This window comes from Antrostomus carolinensis, unplaced genomic scaffold, assembly GCF_000700745.2.
Source record: "Antrostomus carolinensis isolate BGI_N321 unplaced genomic scaffold, ASM70074v2 scaffold23309, whole genome shotgun sequence".
In the NCBI taxonomy this organism is placed as follows: Eukaryota; Metazoa; Chordata; class Aves; order Caprimulgiformes; family Caprimulgidae; genus Antrostomus; species Antrostomus carolinensis.
In genome coordinates this window covers 47,112-73,796 of record NW_010336777.1, presented here as the reverse complement: position 1 = coordinate 73,796, position 26,685 = coordinate 47,112, and the positions used below count along the sequence as shown (strand labels likewise).

The following is a 26,685-nucleotide window of genomic DNA, read 5'->3' as shown; positions in this document are numbered from 1 at the left end:
TACACTGCCTGCAAGATTTAAGTCTCTGTAAACTGTCCAGCTGTTTTCTAACCCAGTTATTACCCACGCAAGCACTCATGACTTTGATATTTACCTGATTCAGTTCAAAGGTTTAAGTGAAGGAGAAGATGTGCCCAGGAAAAACTGAGATGAGTACAGTCTTCCTTTTCTTCTCCAGAAAACCGTTTGTTTTAGCTTCTGCAGCCTTTAACACCTAAAATCACCAATGGGCCAGTCCAGTTCCTTCTTCTTCACACAGTGAAATCCCTGTGCAAGGATGCCAAGGAGGGAGCACGTAGGCTGCAGGAGATGCTGAGCTCAGCTGTGCAGGACCACAGGTGGCAGAGAAGAAGGTCAAGGTGGGCAAAAAGCACAGCTGGAGAATTTGCTGTCGTGCAAGACTCTTCTGCCATCTCCCATAGCTGCAGCTGTCAGCAGCAGACAATACTAAAACCACTGGGCTGCAACAGTACCCCGTATGGGTACCACCATATAGGTTCTGTGCATGCAGGGCTGGGAATGGAAATGGATTCTGCCCATTGACTTCTCTCAGTCCCACCATAAATGGCTGCCCTGAATAGCAGTTTGGGCTTGGTATTTAAGTGTCCCAAAGCGCTTTTATATCTGAAATTCCCATGATACTTCAAAGAAATGAATCACTCCCTCTGAGCCTTAAACAACAGAACTGCAGATAGGACAGATTTGAGAAAACACAAGTGCTATTTGCTCACCCTCCAGAAAGGGAGATAGCAGTTTTAGTTTTCACCTAGTGAAGGACTTATCGAGCATCTCATTCAGCCACCAGCATGTTTCAGACAGTAACGATCAGACCTCACAGCAGTGCCTGCAGGAGTTATCAGTGAAATGCTACTCCAGCATCTGAGACAAGTGCTGGTTTTCTTCCTGCTTTTAAATTTCTTTCCATTTCTGCTTCACTGGGTTTTCCTTTTCTCACCACACTACTGGGAACTTTATAGGTGCAGAAGAACAATGCTGAATGCAGAAGTAACAACTTGATTTGGAATAAAAGTAGGTTGTGATAGGTTCAGAATTTCCCTGTAATCATTTATTAATTTGCATGTTTGCCCTAAAAACTGATCTAACACTGAGAGACACTAGTCTGACAATGTTAAAGTTGATATGGATAGGGAAAGAATGTGAAGAAACAACTCAAGATAACCTTAACAGCAAAGATGGAAGAACTGTTATGAAATCATTTCAGGACTATTAGTTTGGGTGGCTGACAGAAGACTTTGGCCAGCATATTGAAACGATGCAACTAGGTTTATCTGCCTTAGACTTGTAATTCTCGAGGGACTGACTGATGATGGATTATTTCTGTAATATATGGAAGTATAGTTTAGTGGAAACTTAAGTTTTCACGTCCATATATTGAAGCATTACATAAATATTTTGCTAGCTCTGGGACAAAGAGCACAGTGTGGCCAGCAGGAGCAGGGAAGTGATCCTTCCCCTGTACTCTGCGTTAGTGAGGCCACACCTTGAGTATTGTGTTCAGCTCTGGGCCCCTCAGTTCAGGAAGGACATTGAGGTGCTGGAGCGGGTCCAGAGAACAGCAACGAGGCTGGTGAAGGGACTTGAGCACAAGTCCTATGAGGAGAGGCTGAGGGAGCTGGGGTTGTTTAGTCTGGAGAAGAGAAGGCTTAGAGGTGACCTCATCACTCTCTTCAACTACCTGAAGGGAGGTTATAGCCAGGTGGGGGTTGGACTCTTCTCCCAGGCAACCAACAATAGGACAAGAGGGCATGGGCTCAAGCTCTGCCAGGGGAGGTTTAGGTTAGATGTTAGGAAGAAATTCTTTACAGAGAGGGTAATCAGGCACTGGAACAGCCTACCCAGAGAGGTGGTGGATTCACCATCCCTGGAGGTTTTTAAAAAGAGATTGGACGTGGCCCTTAGTGCCATGATATAGTAACTGGAGTTGGATCAGGGGTTGGACTTGATGATCTTGGAGGTCTTTTCCAACCCAATCTATTCTATGATTCAATGATTCTATGATTCTATGAACATCTTGCAAAAGCAATCTTGGCACTTTACAAGCTGGAGATACTATGTCAAATCCAGCAAATGCAAGGAACTGTCAAAGGTTATTACCCTTGACAGGCAGGTAACCACATCACAAAAACCAAACACACCAACAAACAAAAAAATGTTATTTCATAGTGCCATTAGCTGCTGGTTTCAGACAGGAGGCAAAAAAATAATATGAGATGAATACAGCACTGCCATTCAACCCCTTAATGAGGCACCCCAGAAGCAAAGGAGATAACACCACACACTTTGGTTGCATGACGCTATCTATATCATGGACATCAGCACCATCCATCCACTATCCTTCTCAAGGACTAACTCTGCTCCAGCACTAACTAAACCTACTGTAAGGCAATTTACATTTTTTCCCTTAGGTACTGGAGGAAGGAACTCAACCATTGCAACTCAGCAGAACAACTTTCAAATCTTCTTTCTGCAGAAGATTTTCTTGTGTAGCAGTGAAGAATTCACAGCAGGAGGATCCCCAAAGGGCCTAAAGCATCAGGTCACCTAGCACTCAGCAGCACAGCAAGGGGACTAAAGGAAGTATAGCCCTGGGAAACACTTAATGGCAGTAGGCAGGGCCTCTGTAGGTCACATGGTGACATATAATCACTTGAAAAGCACTTCTTTCTTTTTATGGATCTGCTGAGAATTACTCTGTGCTTTGAGTATAATAGCACTTTGCCATAATCAGATGTTGTAAAGGTATATGCAATGAAAGAGACGTTCAGGTATTACTGTCCCATCAGCTGTGTCTTCATATGATTGCCTCCAATTACACTATAAAATTTACCAGAACACGTATTTGAAATAATGCTTTTAATTTTCCATCAGATACTCTGCAAAGAAACCCAGCTCAGAAATGACATAATTGAATATCTTGAGGAAGAAAATAAAAAGCAAATTTTGACTCAATGGCGTTATTTAATAGCAATGAAAGTACTTACCAGGTGGCCTATTAATTGCGAGGTTTCGGAAATGACTGCCTTTGATCATCTCCACTGACAGCCGCCCCGTAGTGGCATTGTATGACAATCCCACGAGCAGCTCTGGCACCCCTCCATGCGACAGGGACTGTGTTGAAGAAGCGCTATCACTGTGAGAGATTGCTGACAGACTAAGCTGAGAGTCTGCACTCTGCAGGGCAAGAGCACTGAGAGTCTTATCAGGACATTCACCACCACCCTCCCTTAATTTATATCTTGTAGCTTTTTGTTTATCAAGATGTCTCTTAAGAAATGACAATGACTAAGAATGAATTATGATGGGGCACCAGAAGAATCAGAGCATCACTTCAACAAAAACACATCTCTGAACTTTCTCTTTAACGATGAGGAACTCTGTGTAATGTGTTATCACTAGTGCAAATCAAAGCCTCTGAGATAAGCATCCATCCTACTACATCAAATACACAGTAAGTCTCCTTGACAGTGACTTTTGGATGGAATGCATTTTGCTGGGTTGTTTTTTTTAAGTCATGTACTGTGTATTTTCTTACTTTCTTTTCTTGCTACCATGATGCTTTCTCTACCTCCTCTTCACCCAGAGGATGATGTTTTATTCATTTCACATGCACAATCTTTCACTGAGCTTTCTGTAGATGATGAATCATGACAGAGCTCAGCTACACAAATTGATTGGCATAGCTAGAGTTGGATACAACTGTGATGTGTATGGAAGACTATGAAGCAGCGCAGCCAGTTCCTTCTCACATGACCCACCTCTCCACTTCCATCTGTCATGAAAAGGAACATTGCTAAGCATTCCTGGTAACATAGAAACTCCAAACACAGAGTAGCTAGCACCAAATGAGGTAGCTCTTGCACTGGCAGTAGTACAGGTTCACCAACATAACAATGCACAAGAACTACTGTCCTTGTTGAAATTAAGACGTAATTAGCCTTGGTGGTTCTGGGACCAAGCTACTATTTCTGCATGGCACATCATTTGATGACTTGTGTAGATGTAGCACATCTACATGACTTTGTGTAAGCTTGCTAGCTGAGTCACTGTTAATAAGGCACAGCTTTGTGTATGGAAGACATGCCCTGTGCTTTCCCCTCACTGATAACTTTTTAAGTGACAGCAGGACAGATCCACCAACATCCTAACAGCCCTGAATGAGAACTATCAGGTACAGCTGGTCCCCATTCACCAGATGAACAATTTTACAGACTCCATATTTCTTTCACCAAACTTACGCTCAAATTACTCCTTGGCTCCAAGACCAACGTCAGCTTCACTTCTCCTTCTTGGCTGATGTTGCTCAGGTAGAACAACTGTTCTCCCATCATCTTCTCTCCAATCATCTTGTGTACCGCATAGAGTCGGAAACGAATGGCGTGGCTGCTCAACTCCTCTGGCTCCAGCTTACTGAAGGTAATTTTATCCTTGAAGCTTGGGATGGGTCCTCTCTGAACGCTTGTCTTACCCCTCTGTTTCTTGCTAGGCATCAGGACTGTGTGCACTTGCCAGGTGTTGGCACCACTGCGGTCTTTGTCTGGGATATCTCTGGCCTCCAGGACCGTAACTACTAGCTTTTGACTTGAGGCTTTATAGTGGAAGATGACATCTAGATCACCACATTTACAGATGGGCTCATGAGCACCATGATGAGCTGGTACACTCTTCCCTTCATCATGTTCCTGCAAAGAGAAGGAAGAAGTAAAACCTCCACTGGAGTTCAACTCCTCTGTGATCCCAACTCTATTTAAAAAAATATTCTCCTCACTTGTGCCTGCAAGTATAGGCAGTTGCTCTGCAAAATAAGGATTCCACTGTTTCTTGAAAAGCTGGTGCTAGTTAATTGCCTGATTTTGTGCAATATTCCCATACAATCTAGTAAGCAACAGCACTTGTTGAAACATTTCCAGCAAAAAGTTTCATCAATATTTAAGTGTTCTGCAGGAGACTGTTAATTTGGAAAAATTCTACACAGGGAAAAACTAAAGAAAATTTTTTTAAAAAAACTTCATTCATTTAAATTTTGAGGCATTAATAATACTTTAGGGTTTAATTTGATTTTAAAAAACCCACCAGCTTAACCTATTACTTTGAACATACATTGGAATTTTTTCAAAATGGATTTTTTCACATTACAGAAATCAAACTATTCGGTCAAACTTGCTGACTTTTTGGATATTTTATTCTATTGGAAATTTAAAAAATTAAGCACTGTGTTCAATTTGATGGGAATGGAAACCACCATGTCAGAACTTCTTATAGAATGGAAATTCTATTTCTAGGTGCTATCCTATAATTCAATACTTTTCCTACAGCTAAAGCAACAATAATCGAGAAAAGCAGTCTGATTAAATACATATTGATTCTTTATTACCTTTTTAAATCTCCCAAGAGAAGCAGCTGTTCCTTCTGCTCAGTTTGGATACGAACATATCCAGAATAAAAATTCAAAATAAACAACCAAAGCATGTGCAGACTAATTCACATACAATCTTTTACCTACTTAAAAAAAAAAAAAATCTTGATAAAACAAGATAAAAACCATGGATGCTCACCTTACCTTTTGATGAGTGGGTGTGTGCGTTTCTGTTCAAAAGTGCTTTTTTATCTTAGAGCTAGAATGTGCTTCATGTGATAAAGGGGTTGCTATAGAGATCAATGATTTGTATTTAAACATGAGTATACACTGTACTAGGGAAAGTTTTTTTTGATTTTCAGTTAATAGCCAGAAGGTGAATTAAGGCCTGTCACTAGCAGTCTGAGTCACCCTCCTCCTCAAACATCTTCTTTCACATTTCAAATAACACTTCTTCTCAACATGGGAATCTTATTGTTTAGAGTACAGTTGATGGGCCATAGGACTTCTGATGCAACTCCCTTCAGAAGTGTCTGGGGTGGTACGTGTCTCAAAGAAGACCTTGGACTAACCTCAACATTTATCTGCTTTTCAAGTGCTCAGATTCATCTGCCATGACATGCAAAGCTCCAGCTTTTCATAATTTCATAAGTGTATAAGGGATTTGTGTATGTGAATTCAAAAGTCTATGCGTGCACATTAGTGATGGAGACCTGCTGTCATACATCTTGCAGAAGTAAAGTCAAAGAGAGAAAAATCAGCCCTTGGACAGCACATGAAATGCTTGGTTGCCCGTAGAAATGCCTCTCTGTAGGAACAGCAGGCTGCAAAGACAGCCAGGTTGCCCAGAGAGAATGTGATGTTATGCAAATGTTAAGTGCTGCTGTGTAGCTGTCAAGTTATTTCTGTCTGGTTGATGAAATAATATTTAAGAAGGAAACATAATGGGATTGCACTTGATTCATGTTTCCTTCCACATGTTCATCTCTCCCCACTTTCATCTGTGTATTTGGTACTGAGGAGATGGAATCAAGGCACATTTTAGAACTGCTGCTTAAGTGTGGAGACAATTGTCCTTGTGGCATAATGTTGCTTTCATCTACATGCCCGAGCTGAAGCATGTGAACTCCTATTCGTCATCATAAACCCACAGGTATGAAGATCCAAGAGGCACTTTCCTGCCCCAACAGGGCTGAGTATCTCATCTTCTGGCAGCGTGTAGGGCAGACTGAAGGTCAGCTATCTGGTTTTTGACAGAACAGCTAGAAAGGACCTGGATTTTAGGAAACCACAAATTGTGCTAGTATAGCTGTAGCCACATCCACTGCAGAGAAAACTGCAAGAACAGGAGTCAGAGGGGCAAAGTGAAACGCCAGACTCTGTGGCAGTGACCTTTCTGTGGGCAATGAAGCTTTAGAGACCTCATGGGCTGGCTCTTTCAGAGAGCACTGTGCTATGTGGGACTCACCCCTGTACAGGCTTTCAGCACACAAAGCTTACGGATGCTCAGTCTTCTTCTGTGGAACTCATTGACAGAATTCCCCTGGGCTTTTGGAGTTCAGCTGGGGCTATGAGCCCTTTGTGAATGTGTGGGTTATACAGACACTTAAACTGGAATCCAAGGGAAGTGTGGGTTCTAGATACTTCATCTGAATTTCTTTTTCTCCCTCTTCCCAGCATAGTTGCTGAGATGTCAAGCCAAGTATACTGATTGATACTGTATGTCTAACTCAGTCGTTCAGGACAGACAATACCCACTTCGCTAGGTAAAATAAGTCCATTTCTGCCAGAGAAACCTGAAAGAGCAGCTAATTCTGGACAAAGCTTGAAATGGTACTTGTGGTTCTACTGCAGAGGCATAAAATTATCATTTTTGTCTATAAAGAGAGGTCCTTTGAGTGGAGCATAATAGCGCTTGGACATTTCTGGCATGTCAGAACATTTAGTTCCTGCAATAAAAAGTCTTTCATTAATCCACACAATACCTTTGTATGAGAAGCTGCTTGTAGTAGATAAACTGGGACTTGGGCATATCTACCCCCTGATGCTATAACCATTCTTTGCATGTTTAAAATGTAGATACCAGAAGCAAAATGAGAGATGTTCCAAAGAAATATAAGAGGACACTGGAGATCTTATATTCCACTGGAAATATAAGAGGACACGCAGCACATGTGAACCACGACAGTGCACATCAAATGTGGAAAAGGAGAAATGAGCCTCAGATGGGCAGACAAACAGTGTGTGTCTGAGGCACAGAGCAAAGAGATGGCAAGGCTGCCACCTTGTCGAGTTCCCACGTGTTCTGTAGCATTTTGTGGAGGTATTAATTTCCATGGCTGAAGAACAGTCTTTTTTAACTCAGGCAGATGTGACCTTTGTGTTGTTCTTTTAATGTCTGATGCAGGCTGATATTTTTTCAGAAATTTAATCTTGTGGTAAAATAATAATGAAAACTAACACATCATGCATGAGAAGAGAAAAGGGGGATGTTAAGTCATCAGGTGCTTACAATGCCTTAAAATCTGTAATGTTTTCTTGAAGCTTCAAAATAAAGGTACAGAACTAAGGGAAAGCAGAGGAGTTCTCAGGTTCTCTCCTTCCCAGGAAGGATACCTGGTATCAATGGGGACCAGAGTGATGGTCACTTAGCCAAGTGAATGACCACCCCCACCAGTTGCCTCCAGCTTTCCAGATGCTTTCAACTGTCTAAGCCATAGAAACCACCCAAAAGAGAGGCACAGATCTGACCCAGTGACCACATACCATGTTCCTAGACACATTCCCTGCTCATACAGCCAGTAAGAAAGCCCTGGGCCATTGCTAAATGATAGTAAAAACTGTCAGACTGTTAATGGTTCCAATTTCAGTTCAAAGATTGCAGTCAGAAATCAAGCAATAAAACAGCTTCTCTGAATGAGTGTTAGTAGCAAGAAGTAAAATACAAGAAAAAGAGGAAACACAGAGAGGGGTGTATGTTCATGCACCCAGGAGGACCATGATCTTGTGCTGTGCTGATCAGTTTTCCACTTCATTTCTCCCCTAACATTTTTTGGCCCCCAGTATCCTTCAAAAGCTTACACCGTGTGTAATAAACGACAGTTCACCATACCTCAGGGCTCCAAGCCGACGAGCTGTCAGTAGCGTCATTTACTTCAAATATCTGGTTGGTATATGCTGTCTCCGTTTCCAAACAACCTTCCGTGGCTTGCTGGCCAATGCCATCGGCAATGCTGGACTCCATCCTAGGCCCTTCACGCTGTCCAGTGCCCCTGCTCTCAATTGTTGTTCTTGAATCAACAGATACGTGGTCATCTTCAAAATAGGACAGGTTGTCTTGGTAACTCAGTTGGCTTAGTCCATCCAGATCTAACAATTTTCAGCAAGAAAATAAATTCAGAGGGATTAGAACAAATTCCTCCCCCTCTACCCCCAAAAATGTGTCTTTCTCTCCTTTCTTTTCATTTTTTTCCCTCCTCCAGTACACGCAAGAGACAGTTTCTACTTCTGAGTACTGCAGCACTGAACTTATAAATTAACAAATCCTGTATAAATCAGCATTTTATAGAGTGGATGTGGCTGTTTCTCACCCCATCCTGAACTGAGAAACCAGTTGGCTTTACTTCAAGAAGTAAACCACCAAATGCAATTATGAATGGAGTGTTTGGGACATCCAAGTGCCTTGGGGCTGCTTTGTGGCCCCAGAGCAATCACTTCCATGAAAACACAGGTCAGACAAATTACAGAAAAGCACAGCACAGCCTGATGAACAGCTATCCGCAATTTCCTTCTATGCAGGAGGAAGAGGAGGAAAGCAGCATTGCCCTCAGGGGGATGGTGCTAGTGAGGAAAGGAGTTTCATGGAGATTACAGAGTGCCACCACGACCCTATCACCCATCCCTGAGAACTTTGATGTGCATGACCAGCCCCACAAGCCCACTAGGAATCTAAATTGTCCCAAGGGCAACTGAGGGGAGATGTGTTCCCTAATTTCCCGCCTGCTTTTATTAGTTTTATTTCATCTGATCCTACACACTTACTCCATGGACTAAAGTAAGTTTTGTTAATGATAATAAAATAATCTTCTCTGGTTCAGACTACAGATTCCTTGTCTGCACCACTGAAGTACCTATTTTGAACACAGAGCACTTTACTTGAAGGCATTAGTGAGAGCTCTGTGGGTGGAGCAACACAGATAATTACATGTGCAGGGACACAGATGAAAATAACATCATGAGTTGGCCATGAATGTGTTCTGCTAGCACTTTCAGAAGAAAAACAGGGACCTTCCTCCTCCTAATGCATCTGATGCCAGGTCTTGCTTTAGGAACACAAAGAGCTAGATTCTGTCTCCACCTCTTTCAAATAAGCAAGGAGTAGTTACAGTGAAAGAAAACAAGTTGTGCTTCCAGACAGCTGATGACAGTAATGAAAACAGAATTACTTCCTCTGCAAACAAAGCTATTTAGGGTTTAAAGGTTTCACAGAATGGTTGAGATTGGAAGGGACCTCTGGAGGTCGTCTTGTTCACCTCTCCCTGCCCAAGCAGGGCCACCTGCTTGTTGTTCTCAAACCTGCGGGTTTGTTCTCAAGAAGGTCATTATTATAGAACAATCATTTTTTCCCAAATTTGGTCTCCAACTCAAATCTTTAACGAGCAGCACTAATTACTGTGTTTAATAGAAAATTGTTAGTTTGCTTTGGTTCAGATGAATCTATCTTTTAATATCCCACCTGATAAATGAGATAGGGAACCTGGTGACAACTGACATGGAGAAGGTTGAGGTACCAAACAACATTTTTGCCTCAGTTTTCATTGGCAATTGCTCATCCCATAACTCTTGAGTCCCCGAGTCTCAAGGCAGGGACTGGAGAAATGAAGTCTCATTTATTGCAGGAGAAGACCAGGTTTGAGACTCTCTGACGGACCTGAACTTTCACAAGTCCGTGGGACCTGATGAGATGCATCCCAGAGTCCTGAGGGAACTGTCTGATGTAGTTGCTAAGCTGCCTTCCATCATACTTGAAAAGTCATGGCAGTAAGGCAAAGTCCCCAGTGACCAGAAAAGGGGAACTTCACACCCCTTCTTTTAAAGGGTAAAAAGGAGGACCCTGGGAACTACCAATCAGTCAAGCCTCACCTCTGTGCCCAGTAAGATCATGGAACAGACGGAAGATATGTCAAGGCATGTGGATGGCAGGAAGGTGATTAGACACAGTCAGTATGGCTTCACAAAGGGCAAACCCTGCCTGACTAATCTGGTGGCTGCCTACGATGGAGTGACTGCATTGGTGGATAAGGGAAAAGCAACAGAGGTCATCTAACTTGACTTCTGTAAGGTGTTTGACATGGCCCCACACAACATCCTTGTCTCTAAATTAAAGAAATATGGATGGAGGGACTATCTGATAGATAAGGAGTTGGCTGCAAGGCCTCATAAAAAGAGTGGGCTCAAGCTCTGCCAGGGGAGGTTTAGGTTAGATGTTAGGAAGAAATTCTTTACAGAGAGGGTAATCAGGCACTGGAATGGCCTGCCCAGAGAGGTGGTGGATTCACCATCCCTGGAGGTTTTTAAAAAGAGATTGGACATGGCCCTTAGTGCCATGATATAGTAATTGGAGTTGGATCAGGGGTTGGACTTGATGATCTTGGAGGTCTTTTCCAACCCAAACTATTCTATGATTCTATGAGTTGCAGTCAATGGCTCAATGTCCAAATGGAGATCAAGTGGTGTCCCTCAGGGGTCTGTACTGGGATTGGTACTGTTCAATATCTTTATTAAAGACATAGACAGTGGGATTGAGTGCACCCTCAGCAAGCTTGCAGATGACATCAAGCTGAGTGGGGCAGTTGATACACTTAAAGGAAAGGATGCCATCCAGAAGGACTTTGACATACTTGATAAGTAGGCCAATGTGAACCTCATGAAGTTCAACAAGGCCAAGTGCAAGGTCCTGCACCTGGGTCAGGGCAATCCCCAGTATCATTACAGACTAGGGGATGAATTGTTTGAGAGCAGCCCTGTAGAGAAGGACTTGAAGATACTGGTGGATTAAAAATTGGATACGAGCCAGCAATGTGTACTTACAGCCCAGAAGGCCAACCATATCCTGGGCCTCATCAAAAGAAGCATGGCCAACAGGTCAAGGGAGGTGATTCTCCCACTCTACTCTGGATGAAGTCTTACAAGAGCAGAGTACTGCATCCAGCTATGGGGCTTCCAGCACAAGACATGGACCTGTTAGAGCAGGTCCAAAGGAGGGCCACAAAAATGTCAGAGGGCTGGAACACCTTTTCTGTTAAGAAAGGCTGAGAGAGTTGGGATTGTTCAGCCTGCAGGAGAGAAGGTGTCAGGAACACCTTATTGCTGCTTTTCAATACTTAAAGAGGGCTTAGAAGAAAGATGGGGAGAGACTTTTTACCAGGGCCTGTAGTTACAGAGCAAGGGGCAATGGTTTTAAACTGAAAGAGGGTAGATTTAGATTGGATATAAGGAAGAAATCCTTTACTATGAGGCAGTGAGACATCACCTGGAACAGGTTGCCCACAGAAGCTGTGGATGCCCCATCACTGGAAGTGTTCAAAGTCAGGTTGGATGGGGTTTTGAGCAACCTGATCATGGCAGGAGGGTTGACTAGATGATCTTTAAAGGTCCCTTCCAACCCAAGCCATTCTATGATTCTCTATACACCCCTCTGTCCAGAACAAAAAGCTCAAATCTTTCCGAGTAGAAGAAATTCTGTGTTTGGCCTTAGTGCAAATATGCTGTTTCTGATTCATACCTGCTCCACACACACAAAAAAAAAAAACCAACAAAAAAAACCAAAACCCAACCAACAAAAAAAACACCACAAAACCAACAAAATCCCAAACACCCCACCAACAAGAGGAATGGGGATTATACTCAGGAAACATTTCCTGGAGGTGTGCAGAAGTCCTTGCCCCTCTCCTTGGCTGCCCTTTCAATTTAACAGCTCAGAGATTATCCAATCCCCAACATTCTGTGATTCTGTGAGAATAACTTTATCCCTTTTCCTCAACTACAAATGGTCTCACATTCTCCCTCCCAGTAAAATGCTTCAGCCACGGGCACTTCAACAGAGAAGTATGAGAGCACCTCACAGCTTTGTAATTACGGTCCTCTTCTGAGATGTGGGAGATGGTCCTTCAGGAGGAAAGAGGGATCCAAATTCAGATCTCTCAAATTCCAGGTGAGTGCTCTTCTCACTCCTTTCTGAAATGCAAAATCCACCACTTCTCCTCCTCATCCTCCCACCTGGCAGACCTAGTCCTGATACCAAGAGCCCTCATTGTCTCGCCTCTGCCCTGAGCTGAAACTCTTGAGTGAGGATAGAAAGTAATTAGATTTTTCCCCATTACTCCCAGTCTTCTCTACAAAGTCAGAAAACAGAAAGAGGTAAACATAAGAACGTAAGCAAGAAATAAAATAACAGAAATTCCACAGATTTACTGAGACCAAATGGGTACAGGAGCTCCTTAAGGCATTTAATTAGCAAGCCAATGTCTAATACAGATTTTAAACAGTGGGTCATCCATCAAAGCACACACCACACAGCAGGCTTTCAGAATAAAACGTTACTGTAGTAAGAAATTATCCTCACACAATTGTCTTGTGGTTTTGACTCCTGCTGGGATAATATCTAGATCAATAATAGAGGAATTTTCAAAAACTACATTAAAGCCATAAAAGGCTATTCATAACAGGAAAACTCCAGAAATATATTAATAGAGCAAGTCATCTCTCTAAGACTCAGGCACAAAATGAATGTGTTAGGAAAGCAAATGTTGCATTCAGGGAAAGGAAGGGAAAAGGTGATTCACCAAAACCATTTAGTGAAACAGTCTGGCTTTTTCTTTAAATTTAAAGTGGTTTGGTAAGAGATAATCACTTATAAATACCAGTATTAGAGGATCATTACAGGTAATAACCCAACTATACAGACTAGAACAACTACACCTCTCCAATTACATCCGTTCTAACATTATATTCACAAAAAAAAAAATGGTCAAAACAGAAGTTCTTCATGTAAAGGAAAAGGTCAGAGCAGTAAAATGCCTGTAATTTACCTGAGAGATCTTTAAGGAAGAAAATGTCAACTTGTCTTATGAATACCTGACATGAATAAACATCACAGTATCTGGGATATACATTGAAACAGCATTATTTAACTATCTGAACTTTAATTATCCAAGAATCCCTGCAGAGCAATAGCAGCCAATTCTAAAATTAAGGGCAGATAGCACTGTACACTTTTAAAAGAGCGCTGTTTTTTTCAGCCCTGTTCCCAACCTTTCCCTGTTGTGTCACATATGCCCACAAGCCAAGAATAAGGGGAACACTAGAGAACAGAAATCACCAACAAATCAGGAAAGTCTGTATTCAAGGTTGGAGAACCAGCTATGAAGAAACTGTGACTTTTTTTCAGATGAAAGGGTGAGCATCACATCTAAATAGAACTCTAACAGGGATATGGAAGCATCTCTCCAAAGATACAGGGAAAGCTCAGCACATCAAACACCAAAAATCAAGCTGGAAAATGCTGTGAAGTCACCCCTCACATTGGCAGGTAAACCACCTGGTTAACCTACAGTATATTTCTTCTTTTTTCAACGGTACACAATCTCTCCGTTCTCTGAAGCATTACAATGTGCTAAAGAAATGTCCTGAGAGGCCTCATCAGTTCCTAAAACCTGCTGCCAGAGTTAAAAGATGGAGCTTAGTAGAGCTTGCTAAATTAACACTACATAGTTCATTGACCAGCAAGAAACACTGAGATGAAAAGTTTAATGTGTGCCTGTTACCTGTGCTGACCGAGCTGATGTTCGCTCTGTGGACTGCAGTGAATCACTGTGCTTTTACAAGAAAAAACATGTCTTTTCTTTGCAATTTTCCAAAATGAAAGAAATCTGATCCCTTATTCTAGACTTTACATAAACACCTGCTGAATGTTAAGAACCTGTTTAAATACGATCCAGAGGGGGAAAAGATTTCAGTATGGGTCTAGGTGCTTCTGGATTCGCAATCCTCCTAGCTACTAGGAGTGATTTTCAAACCTCTCTTCCTGAAAGACAGTAACAGCAGTAGAAACATAAGTTAGTGGGAGTGAGACATATTTGTCCTTATACAGCAGTAATCCTCTTGCCTGGCCCTTGCTACAGCCCCAGTTCCAAATCACTCTGCAGTACCTTGGCACCACGTGCTCCTTCGTACTGAACCAAACCAGATGCAGGGAGACTGAGCAGTGCTTCTGCCCCTGGTTATTTTGAGATTAGCCATCAAAAAGTGCTAAAAAACTTCCTTGAAGAGCCTCAAAGGAGCAGAATCATTATATAATTACAATAAATCTCAACAAAAATGGCTTGTATATTTTAAGGGTTAAAGAGAAAAAGGATCTTAAATTTCAAGTGACATTACGCAATCAGGCCAAGATTGTTTAATTTACCACATGCTGGTTAATAGCCTGAGAAGACTCCATGTTTCCAGAACTAAAATAAGCTCTTCATTAACAGGGTGATTTGCAGAGAGGCTGTGGGCAGAACTGACATTCAAGCCATTCAGCTCCCCAGAGCATCCTCCAAACACTTCCTTCCTGCAGCGTGCACTCCTCCTTCCAAGTTCTATTCAGGTTACAACGAAGATTTTTAACAGGTGGAAAGTTAAAGCTAGACAAGTCTGAAATGCAGACTGTCATGACATTGACAACAGAAACAGAGGGTCAAGGAAAATCTCATGTAAGAACACAGTATGAGAAACTTTGCTGCATGTCAAGGTTGAGTGGGAGAGAAGCTATTCAAGGCTCTCAGAGATGCTCAACTTTGCTGTATGCTGAAGTGTGTTACAGATTTCTGAATCTGTAAGAAAAGAAAACTACCAGCTATATGAGTAAAAGGTCTGTTAAGAGAACACAAGGAGAACAGAAGTCTCAGGCACACTCTAAAGAATGTCTGAAAGTGCCATAATCCCAATCTGGACTCAGCACTTGTCAAAGATCTTTCATCTCTCCCACCACCCAGAAAGGTCCAGAGGATCTGCTCAGCTGAAACAGTGTTTGATAAGCTGTTGGGGCACAATGATGGCTTGACACACACAAACCTTTCTGTGTTTTGTGATCACGGCACCAGCTAGAGGCCAAAACAAACTCTCACATCATACCGTGTTCTCAGACCAGCAACTGGAGGGTAGCAGGGTGTGGGGTTATCTAGGATTTACCCCAACCATCATATTTTCTCCCAAATAAACATCTCACATTGTGAGCTGCCAGTGTGTGTAACTATCGTTGTACACCCAGCAACAGCAGCTCCACGTGTCTCAGAAGCCTCTCTGGATTTGAAGGAGACCTGACATACTGAAGGATTAGTTTATTGACTTTTGTTTGTAATGAAGGGTCTAATCTTGAGTTTAGTGAGGAATGGGGCAGAGAATCAAATGTCTCAGTGAAAGCAGGCTTCAGAGTCTGGTTTCACCTAGTTTCTGAACAGCTATTTAAACAATATTAATATTACCTCCAAAAAGAGAAGAGTAGCTGCACCATATTGTGCCAGAAGAAGAGTTCGATGGACAGCTATATCTTGAAATGATGGTTCTAATCAGAAGGTACATCAAAATCAAGCAATTGTATTTCAAACTTAAAACATTCTATGGAATGAAAAACAAAGGGCAATTTCATGGCTCTTCCCTCTAATGAACTTCTCCAGATTTTAGAATGTGTTCAGGCCAATTTTCTAAGTAGCTATATTTTTAAATGCATTTCATCTCTGTTTGTATAAAAGAGTCATTACATTAGTCCATAGAAGATCATAAAATTCTTCCCTTCTGTGCCATAAATTTTTAGTTTCCGTCATTCCCTGACATTTGGTGTATGCACTGGCAAATGATACAGCATAATTCATTCACTGTTCACCTTGTTTTGCAAAGCTGTTACAAAAGGAGACACTCAACTTCTGCTAAAAGGCTTGCTAAAGAAATGACTTAAGTAGCACAGACCAAAAATAATTAGAACAAAGTCCTACAGTTTTTAGTCTGGCAAAGTTGGCAATAAAATCCATTAAAATCTCTGTGGATTAGGAGCGAGGATTCAAAAGCCATATAAGTTAATGGAAAGATCTTCATGGACTTCAGTGGGGCTTGGATCCAGACTCTTCCCTCTAAGTATTTTAGAAATGAGTTGCAGGTAACAATAAGGAAACCGAGTTTAGTAAGACAGAAAGCAAGACTCAGGACTTGTTCTCCACAACAAAAGAACCTCTCAATATTGAGGCTACAGATCTTGAAGACTCCAACTTCTTTAATCTTATTTCATGCAAACAGTACCTTTGCATTCAGATACCTCTGTGTGGTACTCCTCATGGCTGGAGAGGAAACGTCTGAATTTGGGTCTACGCTCCACGCCTGCTGGTGTTACTTTTTCAGATACTTCTGATCGAGAACTTTGTGAGCATGACACAGAGGTCTCAAACTGCTTAATCACCTCATCACCACTGCCTGAAGATGCTCTCCGTTCTTCATCCTCCCCGTAACTGTTTACTGGGAGAAAAACACAACTCAGGCTTTAGACAGTCTGTTGCCCTTGGCCAAGAAGCCAGATGACACAGCACACTTCTAGCTCTCAGATGCACCTTCTGGGGAGAAAAAGGGGACCAAGGGTTTAGAGAGGACTGGGGAAAGAACTTGAGAATTACCTGCTTCTTCAACCTCTGGAAAGCCTGTGAATGTCATATTGTATCAGCAACATTTACATATTATTAGACCTTGCCCACCTTGCATGTTACCCTATTTATTTTTTTTTTAATGGAGATACTTAACAGAGCAGAACAAACACAAAGTAAGACATGACACACGTAGAGAACCACTTGTAAAATCATTAGCATGTGCAAAAACAAAGTAGTAAGCAAGGGACTTGAAAACATGGTCATGCTTCCATCCCCCTTCAGCTCCTGCTAAGGTGGAGAGAGAACTTTTGCACTGAAAAAGCAACTCAGACATAACCTGCTCTGGGTAACAACATGAACATAACATAAATACAGCACATGGCTAACAGGCACCACTGACTCCATCTGCCAGCAGCAGAGGAACTCAGGAGACCAATGTAAATTGTAACCTTTAAAAGTGAAGATACACATTTGAGCACGTCCCTGTAAGTGCCCTTCCCCTCCTGCTACAACACGTGATTTGAACGTGAGATGACTGCACCCTCATTAGTGCATGAACACCCGTCAGATGGGGGAAGGAGGGTTCAATACATACTAGACACTTGGCCTTGCTTTGTCAGGATGAAAATGCAGAGGCATTTTGCTGATCTCCCTGCCCACAGCATTAAGGAATCACAACAGCAGGATGTTAGATCCATCCTCACGCACAGAGAAGGGAGCGGTGGGGACGATGGGTTGGCGGTGTTTACGTGCACATCTGTGTACACATGTGTGAACGAGCCAGCTGTCAAGTGTGGATGGACCAGTGCTTGCTCTTGAGCATGGAGTATACGATGAGGTTTGCCAAAACTCGCTTTGATAATCGCTATGGCAAACCCAAGCAGCTGAATAAACGAGCATTGCAGACAAGGGGTGGAGGGCAGCTTTCTCAGTGACACTGCCTGGTTTGGGAGGAAAAGCACCTTTTTTTTCATCTCAAATCTCATTTCCATCAACCACACAGCTACAGGCGAGGAAACTGGATTCTGCTTTTACACACTGTGTTAGGTTCATTAAAAATGTGCAGTATAAACTTAATGACAAGTGCTATCACTGCTCCATAAATTTATCTGCTGCTGCACAGAAGACAGCACTCAACTCCTTGGGCAGAGAGGACAGAGCTGGCAGTACCGAAGCAAACTGCTCCCACCACCAGCCCAGCAGAAGTTGGCTTCTTCCATGCTGCCACGCTGGGAGATTTGACCCTCTGGTCTGATTTGCCACAGTTTGACAATAAGCCTGCTGTTCCTTCTAGAAAATTGCTCTCAATTGGAGGAAAAAGCTACGTGTTCCTATTCTGACAAAAATGAAAAAGATTTCAGACATTAGTTTGTAAATGGTCAGTGACCAGCTACATAAAAATTGATTATTTTTAGGTCAGCTGTTAAAAATAAGTTTCTTCGAAGTTTTTAAAAATAAAATAAAAAATATTTCAAGCTGTAACAACCCTATGGCCTAAATATGCTGATCTATACAAATAACCAAAACGCATAAAACTAAACATTCCTTTTCAGCCAACTGTTTTGTCAATTCACTACCTGCATCTCATACAACCTCTACAAAATTAATTTAAATGCTCAGCAAATGATGATAAATTCTGTTTATATGTGTATATCTTTTCACACACAGAATCACAGGATGTTGGGGATCAGAAGGGACCTCGAAAGATCATCTAGTCCAATCCCCCTGCCAGAGCAGGAACCTAAATGAGATCACATAGAAAGGCGTCCAGGTGGGTATTGAATGTCTCCAGAGAAGGAGACTCCACAACCTCCCTGGGCAGCCTGTCCCAGTGCTCTGTCACCCTCACTGTAAAGAAGTTTCTTCTAAAGTTTAAGTGGAACCTCCTGTATAAACAAAAGTCTACTTTTCACTCCAACAGCTTGCTATAAATCCCAAGTAAAATATCATCTTTAGTAATTAAGCCACATCTTTCACCCATTTCTAGAACCATAACATTAAAATCCTAGGTCAATAGGCACGAGGCTGTACACTTAAATACATGCACATTAACACAGTGCACAATTCTGGTTATTACAAGAAATTTTGCAAAGGCCACGTGGGTGCAGCACTCCTGGACCGCTCCTGTAAGCGCAGTCCCTGGGGTGAACCTGCATGCAAGTCCCTGCAAAACAGAGCAGAGCCCTTCTTCTAGGACAGAAGGGGAAGGGTGAAGGGATGCAGGGGAGGAGTTTGGCCCAGTTTGATGTATTAGTGGCCGCTTGACTTTGACTTCAACTTTACAAATCCCCAAAGCATGACCGCATCACTTGTTATGACTCTGGATGCTATTTCTTACCAGCATTTGGAAGCGCACAGGCTAATTAAACGGTGGCACTGGGGAATCTGCAGCAAATGCCTGGTACGTCTGCAGCTGAATCTCTGCCTGAGCAGCAGACAGCTCCATGTCAACTTAATATTTCTGTATTAATAAAACTAACTTTACCCAGGGGAGAGAAAAACGTTCACCATTCAAATATACAAGTGTCCTGATTAGGAAAGGACAAGGGGGAAACATTTTCTATATCACCATGGAAACTTAAATAAAGGGCCCATAATTACAATCAAAATTCTGGAAAGATAATGAATACATCTTGAGATCTGCAGATGTTGTGTAGCACATACATATTTCTAGCAACTTCAACTCAATTACTTCTATGCAGCATCTGTTTTACAAATCAACTTCCCACTGCTCATAAGGAGGCATGTGCAGTTTTTTTGGTTTTTTGGTTGGTTTTTTTTGTTGTTCCCAGAGGAAACAGTGGGAAGGGAAGGAGGGTGACCTCTTTTTCTGGCAAGGTATTTCAAACTACCACTATTTCTTCAAAAATTTCAAGTACCCAGTCAGTTACAAAGTTGGCTTACAGGCATCCCAATACACTAAGCTAAAATGCATGAAATAAATAATTCAAGAATTCTCTGCAGTGTTACCAAGCGTAAAGAATAACTTATCATTTGTTCAAAGCTTATCCAAGAAAAACAAAACAAAACAAAAACGAATAAAATACATAGTGTAGGAGTAAAATATAGATGTATTGCATGTATCCTGTCCACTTGCACATTAAAAAAACCCAACCAACCAACCAAACAAAAACCCCAGTCATTTTGGCTGAACAATTAAAAGGTTGCAAATGCCAAATTTCTGCTTTCCTATACATTCAGTGCTGCCCTTGTATATCCACTTTCTTCTTAAAGATTTTGATTCTGCTTTATGGAAGTCAGTGAGAGTTTCCATGGGAGCATCACTGAGCCCTGAAGGAAGCAGAACTACTATACAAAAAAAAATGTATTTGATCATATAACCAGAGACAATACCATACATCTATGCATAATGCATATACTTGGAGGATCCCAGGAGCACTCTGTGCTGTGTTCTTTGCTATTATAGAAGCAGTCAGCACAGGCCTGGCCTTAAAATTTTCATGATCAAGATGACGTAGAGAAACAGTGATTTGCAATGGTTCCTAACTCAGCAAAACCCAGAAAGAAAAGGGTTTTTCTTTTGGAAAACTGGAAAGGCTTGCTGCAAACAACATGTATGTTAAAGCTTCTCAGGAAAAAAAAGAGGAACATTTTGTAAAGGCAACATTTAGCAACACATGTAGAGCTGCTACTACCAATAACCATGCAACTACAGCTCTGATCTCCCATGTCTTCAATCTGGAGTCATCTTCTTGCTCTTGCTATCAACCATTCTTCCCCTCCTGCTGTGAGCCACTTCTTTGGTTGGACTCAATGATCTCACAGGTCTTTTCCAACCAAAATGATTTGATTTGAATTGAGAGTTCAAATGAAAGTACAAAGTAACACAACTGATTTATGGGTTTGACTGGGGAGGAGAGTACCCCATGCCTTCCTTTATGCTGAAAACTATTTGAAGATACAATCCGATCATCAAAAATCCTTCTGTTTATAAAACAGAAACAAAATCCAAAACATCCACCTAGACCTCAGATATACTTAAAATTGATGGAGAATGCACTGTGATACAGTAAACCCATGTTTCATTATGGACAGAGAAGCTGTGCACAATGACTCTGCACCATTGACTAATACCAACTGGTCATTTACTAATAACAGAAGGCAGCCTTCACCTGAGCTTCTTCCTTGCATCCAGGCCCATGTGGTTTTGTCTCTTTCTGGTACATGTACCAACCAGGGAGCCATTTAGTGCCCGGTGGTAAACATAAGGTCCATCCCTCTTTGCTGAGTGACAAGTGACAGCATCTTGCTTTTGCAACACATCAATCTCTACCTCTTCATTTGCTCTCACCACATGACCAAACCAACTGGGAGCTCTCTGAGGAGAGTACACTTGGGTGTTTGCATGTGATGCAGGCAGAAAGAATCACGACTTGGCAGCTTTCATACCAGGGGACATTTCCAAGAAAAAGAAAAAAAAAGCAAACAAGAAAAGTCAGAGAGTAATCAGAAACAAGTCATTATTTGGTTTTGACCATCAAGCACCTCCATAGCCAAACAATACAGCAGTCAGAGCAATAAACTCCAATTCTGCACACTGCTGTGTAAAGAAATAGAGAACTGCCCACAGCAAACAGCATGAAAATCAACATCTCTTCCTGTTGCTTTTTTCCTACTCCCAAATTTGGATTTTAAAAATAGGAACACGGGATTCAGCTTCAAACTGACTCTCACTTTGCTGCCTAAGGTTCTTCCATAGCTGAAGGAAATGGCAGCCAAGATGCAGAAGCACAAACAACCCTGATTTTCCCAATCACCTACTTTACATTTTACATGTGGAGTAAGCATGAGTCAGGCCTCACTTATGCTACTGGGTTTTATTAGCATAAGCCCAGGATTTGTGAAGAAGTGGAAGAAAAAAAGAGATTACACACCATAGGAGACACTCCTAAGCCAGGAAAACCCCTGGTGTGGATGCAGTTACATCCATGAGTCAGCCTGCACTCCTTTGCCAGCCCAGGTTAGGTTGCTTGAAGAAAACATGCAGCTGTAGAGGCAGAAAAACACCTTCTGTCAGCAGATGCTGTGTCCATGCTGGGGACACTGCAGGGCACAGGTGTGGCTATATATGCTCTGGGGTGTGGGGTTGTAAATGCTCGTGGACTCGGAAACTAAACAAACCGCTGGATCCCTATGGCCAGTGAGTTGGAAAACACTGTCCTTTCCTTCCAACAAATACCAATTTTCACATTATTTTTATGACAGTTTTCCTGGTAGCTTTCATACCACAATGGGCTGAATTCCCCATCAATCGCCTCTTCAACTTCTTTGCTTGGCTTGGATACTCCTCCCTCTAATGCAAGGGAGTCACTTTGTAAGCTCTCTCCACTACATTGAAGGAAATGTCTCTGAATTGGCACTACCTTCTTCCAGAAAATGGCCTTCCACCTAGCAGAAATCAAACTAGCCAAGAAAATGCCCAGGAAACCCAGGACATTTATTCCTGCTCCTCTTTCAAGCGCAGTTTTGCTACACCACACTCACAACCCGCTAGACCCAGCATATGCACGCCCAGTACAGACCATTCATTGCACCCAATGCTGTAACCATTGGCTTCACCCCCACAAGTCTTTGTTTGCTGATTAACAGGGTGGAAATCAACTCCCTCGCAAAGATACTTGTTTGGGGTTGTTATGGATGACAACTGCATTACAACAAGGCAGATATTTATTTTCCCACTGATTTTTCTAATTGAAACTTTCTGTTTGCTACCAGAGGGTTGATTCACCACAGCTCCCCTTTACCACTGCTGTACCACCATGGTTTCCATGGCACTCCTGGGAAAATCACAGACTTCAACAGCAGCAGTGGGTGAACATGTGGTGCAACAAGACTCACATGAGTTCAGGACCAATGCTGTCACCCAAAAGGGGTAATCCTGTCCTCCTTCCTTTTCCCTCTTGCCCTTGTTTCAGTTTTAGCAATCATGTGGACAACTCAACTGATTCAAAGGTAACAGGGAAGGGGCTGGTAACTCTCAGCTGAAGCAATGAGCTGGTCTGGTTCACCACACAGTGGCACGCTTATGGGGCCAGACATGGAAAGCACCACAACTGTGTGATCAGGGAAGGACAAGATATCTCCACTGCAGTTTTACATCAGCTACTGACAATCGCAAAACTGCACCCTCAGGCCCAATGGTTTTATAGCTACATTATTTACTGCAATAAGCCTAGACCCCAAAATTGACCCTGTGACACAGAGCTTCAGCAAACCTCAGTGCTCTCATTAATCCAAATTCAGGGCTTTCTCTCCAGCACCACCACTCTCATATTACTTGCTGGAAAATACTCCCACACAGATTATGCTGCTACGTATAGACCGTATGGGCTTGAATTTCTCTCACTCTGAGGAGAGAAATGTCTCCATGTGCCCAGCTTGCGTGGGCAAGCACTCACACCCAGTGCAATGAGTCCCTCCAGGGATGCTTCATCTCACATGGATACTGAGCTCTCTAGACAGGGGACCACTTGCCTGAACATCAGGGAACTTTTAGGTAGGGTGATGAAGCCATGAGAGCTATTTTCATGGTCATTAGAAGGGATTTTCTACAGATTTTGCTATGGACTGGTTTAAGATTCAACCTAAGTAAGTAATTCATGTTGGTCTACAAATAGGTACTGATGAAGCCTTCCCTCAGGAGAAAGAGACTGCAGGAGAATCACAGAAACAGCATCTGCAGAGATACAGCCCAACCACACCTTCACAGCCCAACAATGCCCTTCACTGTCTATAAAACTGCACATTTTTTCCTCCATGACTGCAATCTCCCTCTTTTCATTGCAGTCTTTCCCCTTGGTTACTAAAACTGTTTCAGCAGTCTATGAGGCCACTCAAAATGATGGCTGCTGCCAACAGGTCATTACAACAGCCATAAATGAACTGGGAACAAGGAAGTCATATCCACACCCCTATCAGGCAAGAGGTGAGGACCAACACCAGCTCACCTTTTGGCAGAGTGATCCCATCTCACATAAGCTTACATTCATGGTTTTTGTGATCTTAAGCAATGTAAAGAGGTTAGGAGGAAACAGAGATGGATTATCCATGCTTACAGAAGTCCTAATGGTCATTCCCTTCTGCAAGCATTTACCTGTCATCATGGGTTTGCATAAGTAGCCTTCTACAAAGTGGGCCAAGCTATCAACAACTGCAACTGGGGGGGGAAAAAAAGGACAAAAAAAAGGACAAAAAGTACTACTGTTTGTACCAGCACACAGAAATACTATGTTCCAGCTCTGCACAGAGTGCTGCTAGTATGCCTGCACGTAACCTCCACCACAACACAATGAGATCATTCACACCTGCCTCGCCTGTAGTAGGAGATGGAAGGTGAGGAGGCAGGGTTTCTAGGAGAGAGGCAGCACTTCCCAGATGCTGCCAAGATGCTGTTTATTGGTAAATTAAGCCTCTTGAGTCCTAAACAACCTTCCCAGAGGAAGATAAGAGTCGCAACTGCCATATGGGGAGTGGGAAGAGGATGCCACTTAGCAAAAGTGGATCAGAAAATACATGCACACACACACACGCTCACACACACAATTTGTTCTGTAACTGCAGTGAATGGCAAAATCCATTTCTTCCTCTCAAATACAGCCTTCTCCATACAGCTTATGCAACCTTCTAGACAGCAAGAGCAGATGACAATTACTCCTGAACAGAGCATCCTTCCTCATGGTCCCTAGGGAGACAGGCACAAGGAAGTTCTGACCACCAGACAAGGAACTTGGTGAAAACACAAACTCCTGATCTACTGTGGGCTTACAAAGATGCTATGTCTAAAATCACCAACTGAGGATGAACAACAATGTTGACAGGCCCAAGACAGAGCCCACAATGGTAACACCTTTGAAAATTTGTGTTTTGAACCACTCTTTAGCTTCATTCCCCCAGCTATAAAGCTGACACACCGCAATCTACCCTCCTTTCAGGGCCACCATGTACTCTCATCACCACTTACATTTTGCACCATGGATGAAGATCCCTTATAATTTGAAACTTTGAAAAGACAGAACTGAAAAGGAACACCTTCACTAGGACAAAAGTCTATGCACAAACACTTTCTGAGTGCGTCTGAATTTCCCAGAGAGAAAGCATTCAACGCAAACTCAAGTCTACACTTCATTTCAGAAAGCTGTGGACTCGTGCCCCATTCTTTAGAGACCAGATGCATATCCCCAGTCACGTTAGCGCTTTTTGCCACTCGAGCAGCCAGGAGCATTTTCTGTGAAGTGCTTTTGTCCGCTGTCTGTCTTTGTTTTCCTTCACTCAGTCCTGGTGGTGCTATTGATTCAGTGTAGCCTCTTTAAATGTCCTGCTTTGAGCACAGGCACTGATTTTTATAGGGCTACATTCTGGCTAAAGCACTGGCTGGCTCCATAGCCAGACAGGTGATAAAATTCATCAATACTTAGGACCTTTACATGGAAACCAGCCACCTATCTATTTTAGTCTCAGGTTCAAGCAGAAGTTTTATTTATCACACAAGCAACATCTTTTTGTTACAGGTATATTTTGCTATCCAGGTTTATAGGACCTAATGAAAACTCACTTCTTGCCTGGGAATTCATGGCCGTATGAAGGGTCATTTACTGAGGTCAGGAACGCTCATACACAGCAGAAAGAATAATTTCCTCTACTACAGCAATTACTGGCAAAAATCAATGACCCCTGTTAAGCTGGAGGCCAAGGTAAGTAAATGCAATAGTGCTTCCTAGTTTTAAAAACTCCCAGAGCCTCAGAGGCATGCCTCCCCTTACACATGTACTGGGGATAACTATCTAGCCACCTAGACAAGATTCCTATTAGGACATCAAATTTCCTAGTATTCCAGGGTCAAAAAATTTATTTTAGTGCAACTGAAATGCAATCGTTAGCTAGCACTGAGATTATCTAATTGATGGGAAAAAAAATCTCCTTCATGCAGTTTTAAGTGCAGTGCTCACCTGTAAATTACACCAGTGTTACGAACACAGCGTCAGGCAGCTTGGGAGACTCGTCAGTCACAGAACTGGTGGTGCAAAAATAGTTCAGCTCTGATTTAGAAGACTCAATTCAGCTGGTGTGTCTGTCCACATGCCTTTTCAGAGCAGTGTCTGTTGAAACTGCTAACTTAATGGTCACTGTGACTTTTTGTTTGCAAAGGTCATGGGCCCTGAGGAAGAAGTGGGCACAACGATTGCTGCTTTTCACCTTTTTCTTTCTTTTTTTTTTTTGGCTTCCTGAAGGTTCAGGCTGGGAAGCAGATGGACTGCCCAGCTCTACCCCTCTGCTTGCAGTGCACTACTTTTAGAAGTGGCTTATTGCTCCACTGCTTTTTTTTTCAATTCTTAAGCCAAATGTGCAATGATGGATTTGGCAGCCACACTCTCACCAGCCACCCCCAGTCAATGGATCAGCAGTATCTTAGCCGCGGGGGGATACAAAAGCTGCTCCCTCCCTGTTCTGCAATGGGAGACAGTTTCTCTATCAGAAACACTGAGGTTAGACAATGAAGGAGGGTCTCAAGGAAGCTGAAAGAGCAAGTTCAACTCTATTTGCAAAATTTACAACTCCACGATGTGCAAATGGTGCCAGGGATCTGCGTGCGTAGAAGGCTCTGCCTTCCCATCATTTACC

The 26,685-nt window shown here is 42.5% G+C and overlaps 1 protein-coding gene across 2 annotated transcripts in view; it reads right to left on the bottom strand.

Moving 5' to 3' along the window:
• The window catches only part of SYT16 (synaptotagmin 16), a 40,315-nt gene that overhangs the window by 9,339 nt on the left and 4,291 nt on the right, over positions 1 to 26,685 (bottom strand). For both annotated transcript variants that reach the window (XM_010174987.2, XM_029086739.1), the window contains exons 2-4: positions 8,487 to 8,743; positions 4,257 to 4,700; positions 3,003 to 3,192 (exon numbers count right to left, since the gene is read on the bottom strand). In XM_010174987.2, coding sequence (XP_010173289.1) covers positions 3,003 to 3,192; positions 4,257 to 4,700; positions 8,487 to 8,743 — 891 coding nt within the window. The remainder of the gene's footprint in view (positions 1 to 3,002; positions 3,193 to 4,256; positions 4,701 to 8,486; positions 8,744 to 26,685) is intronic.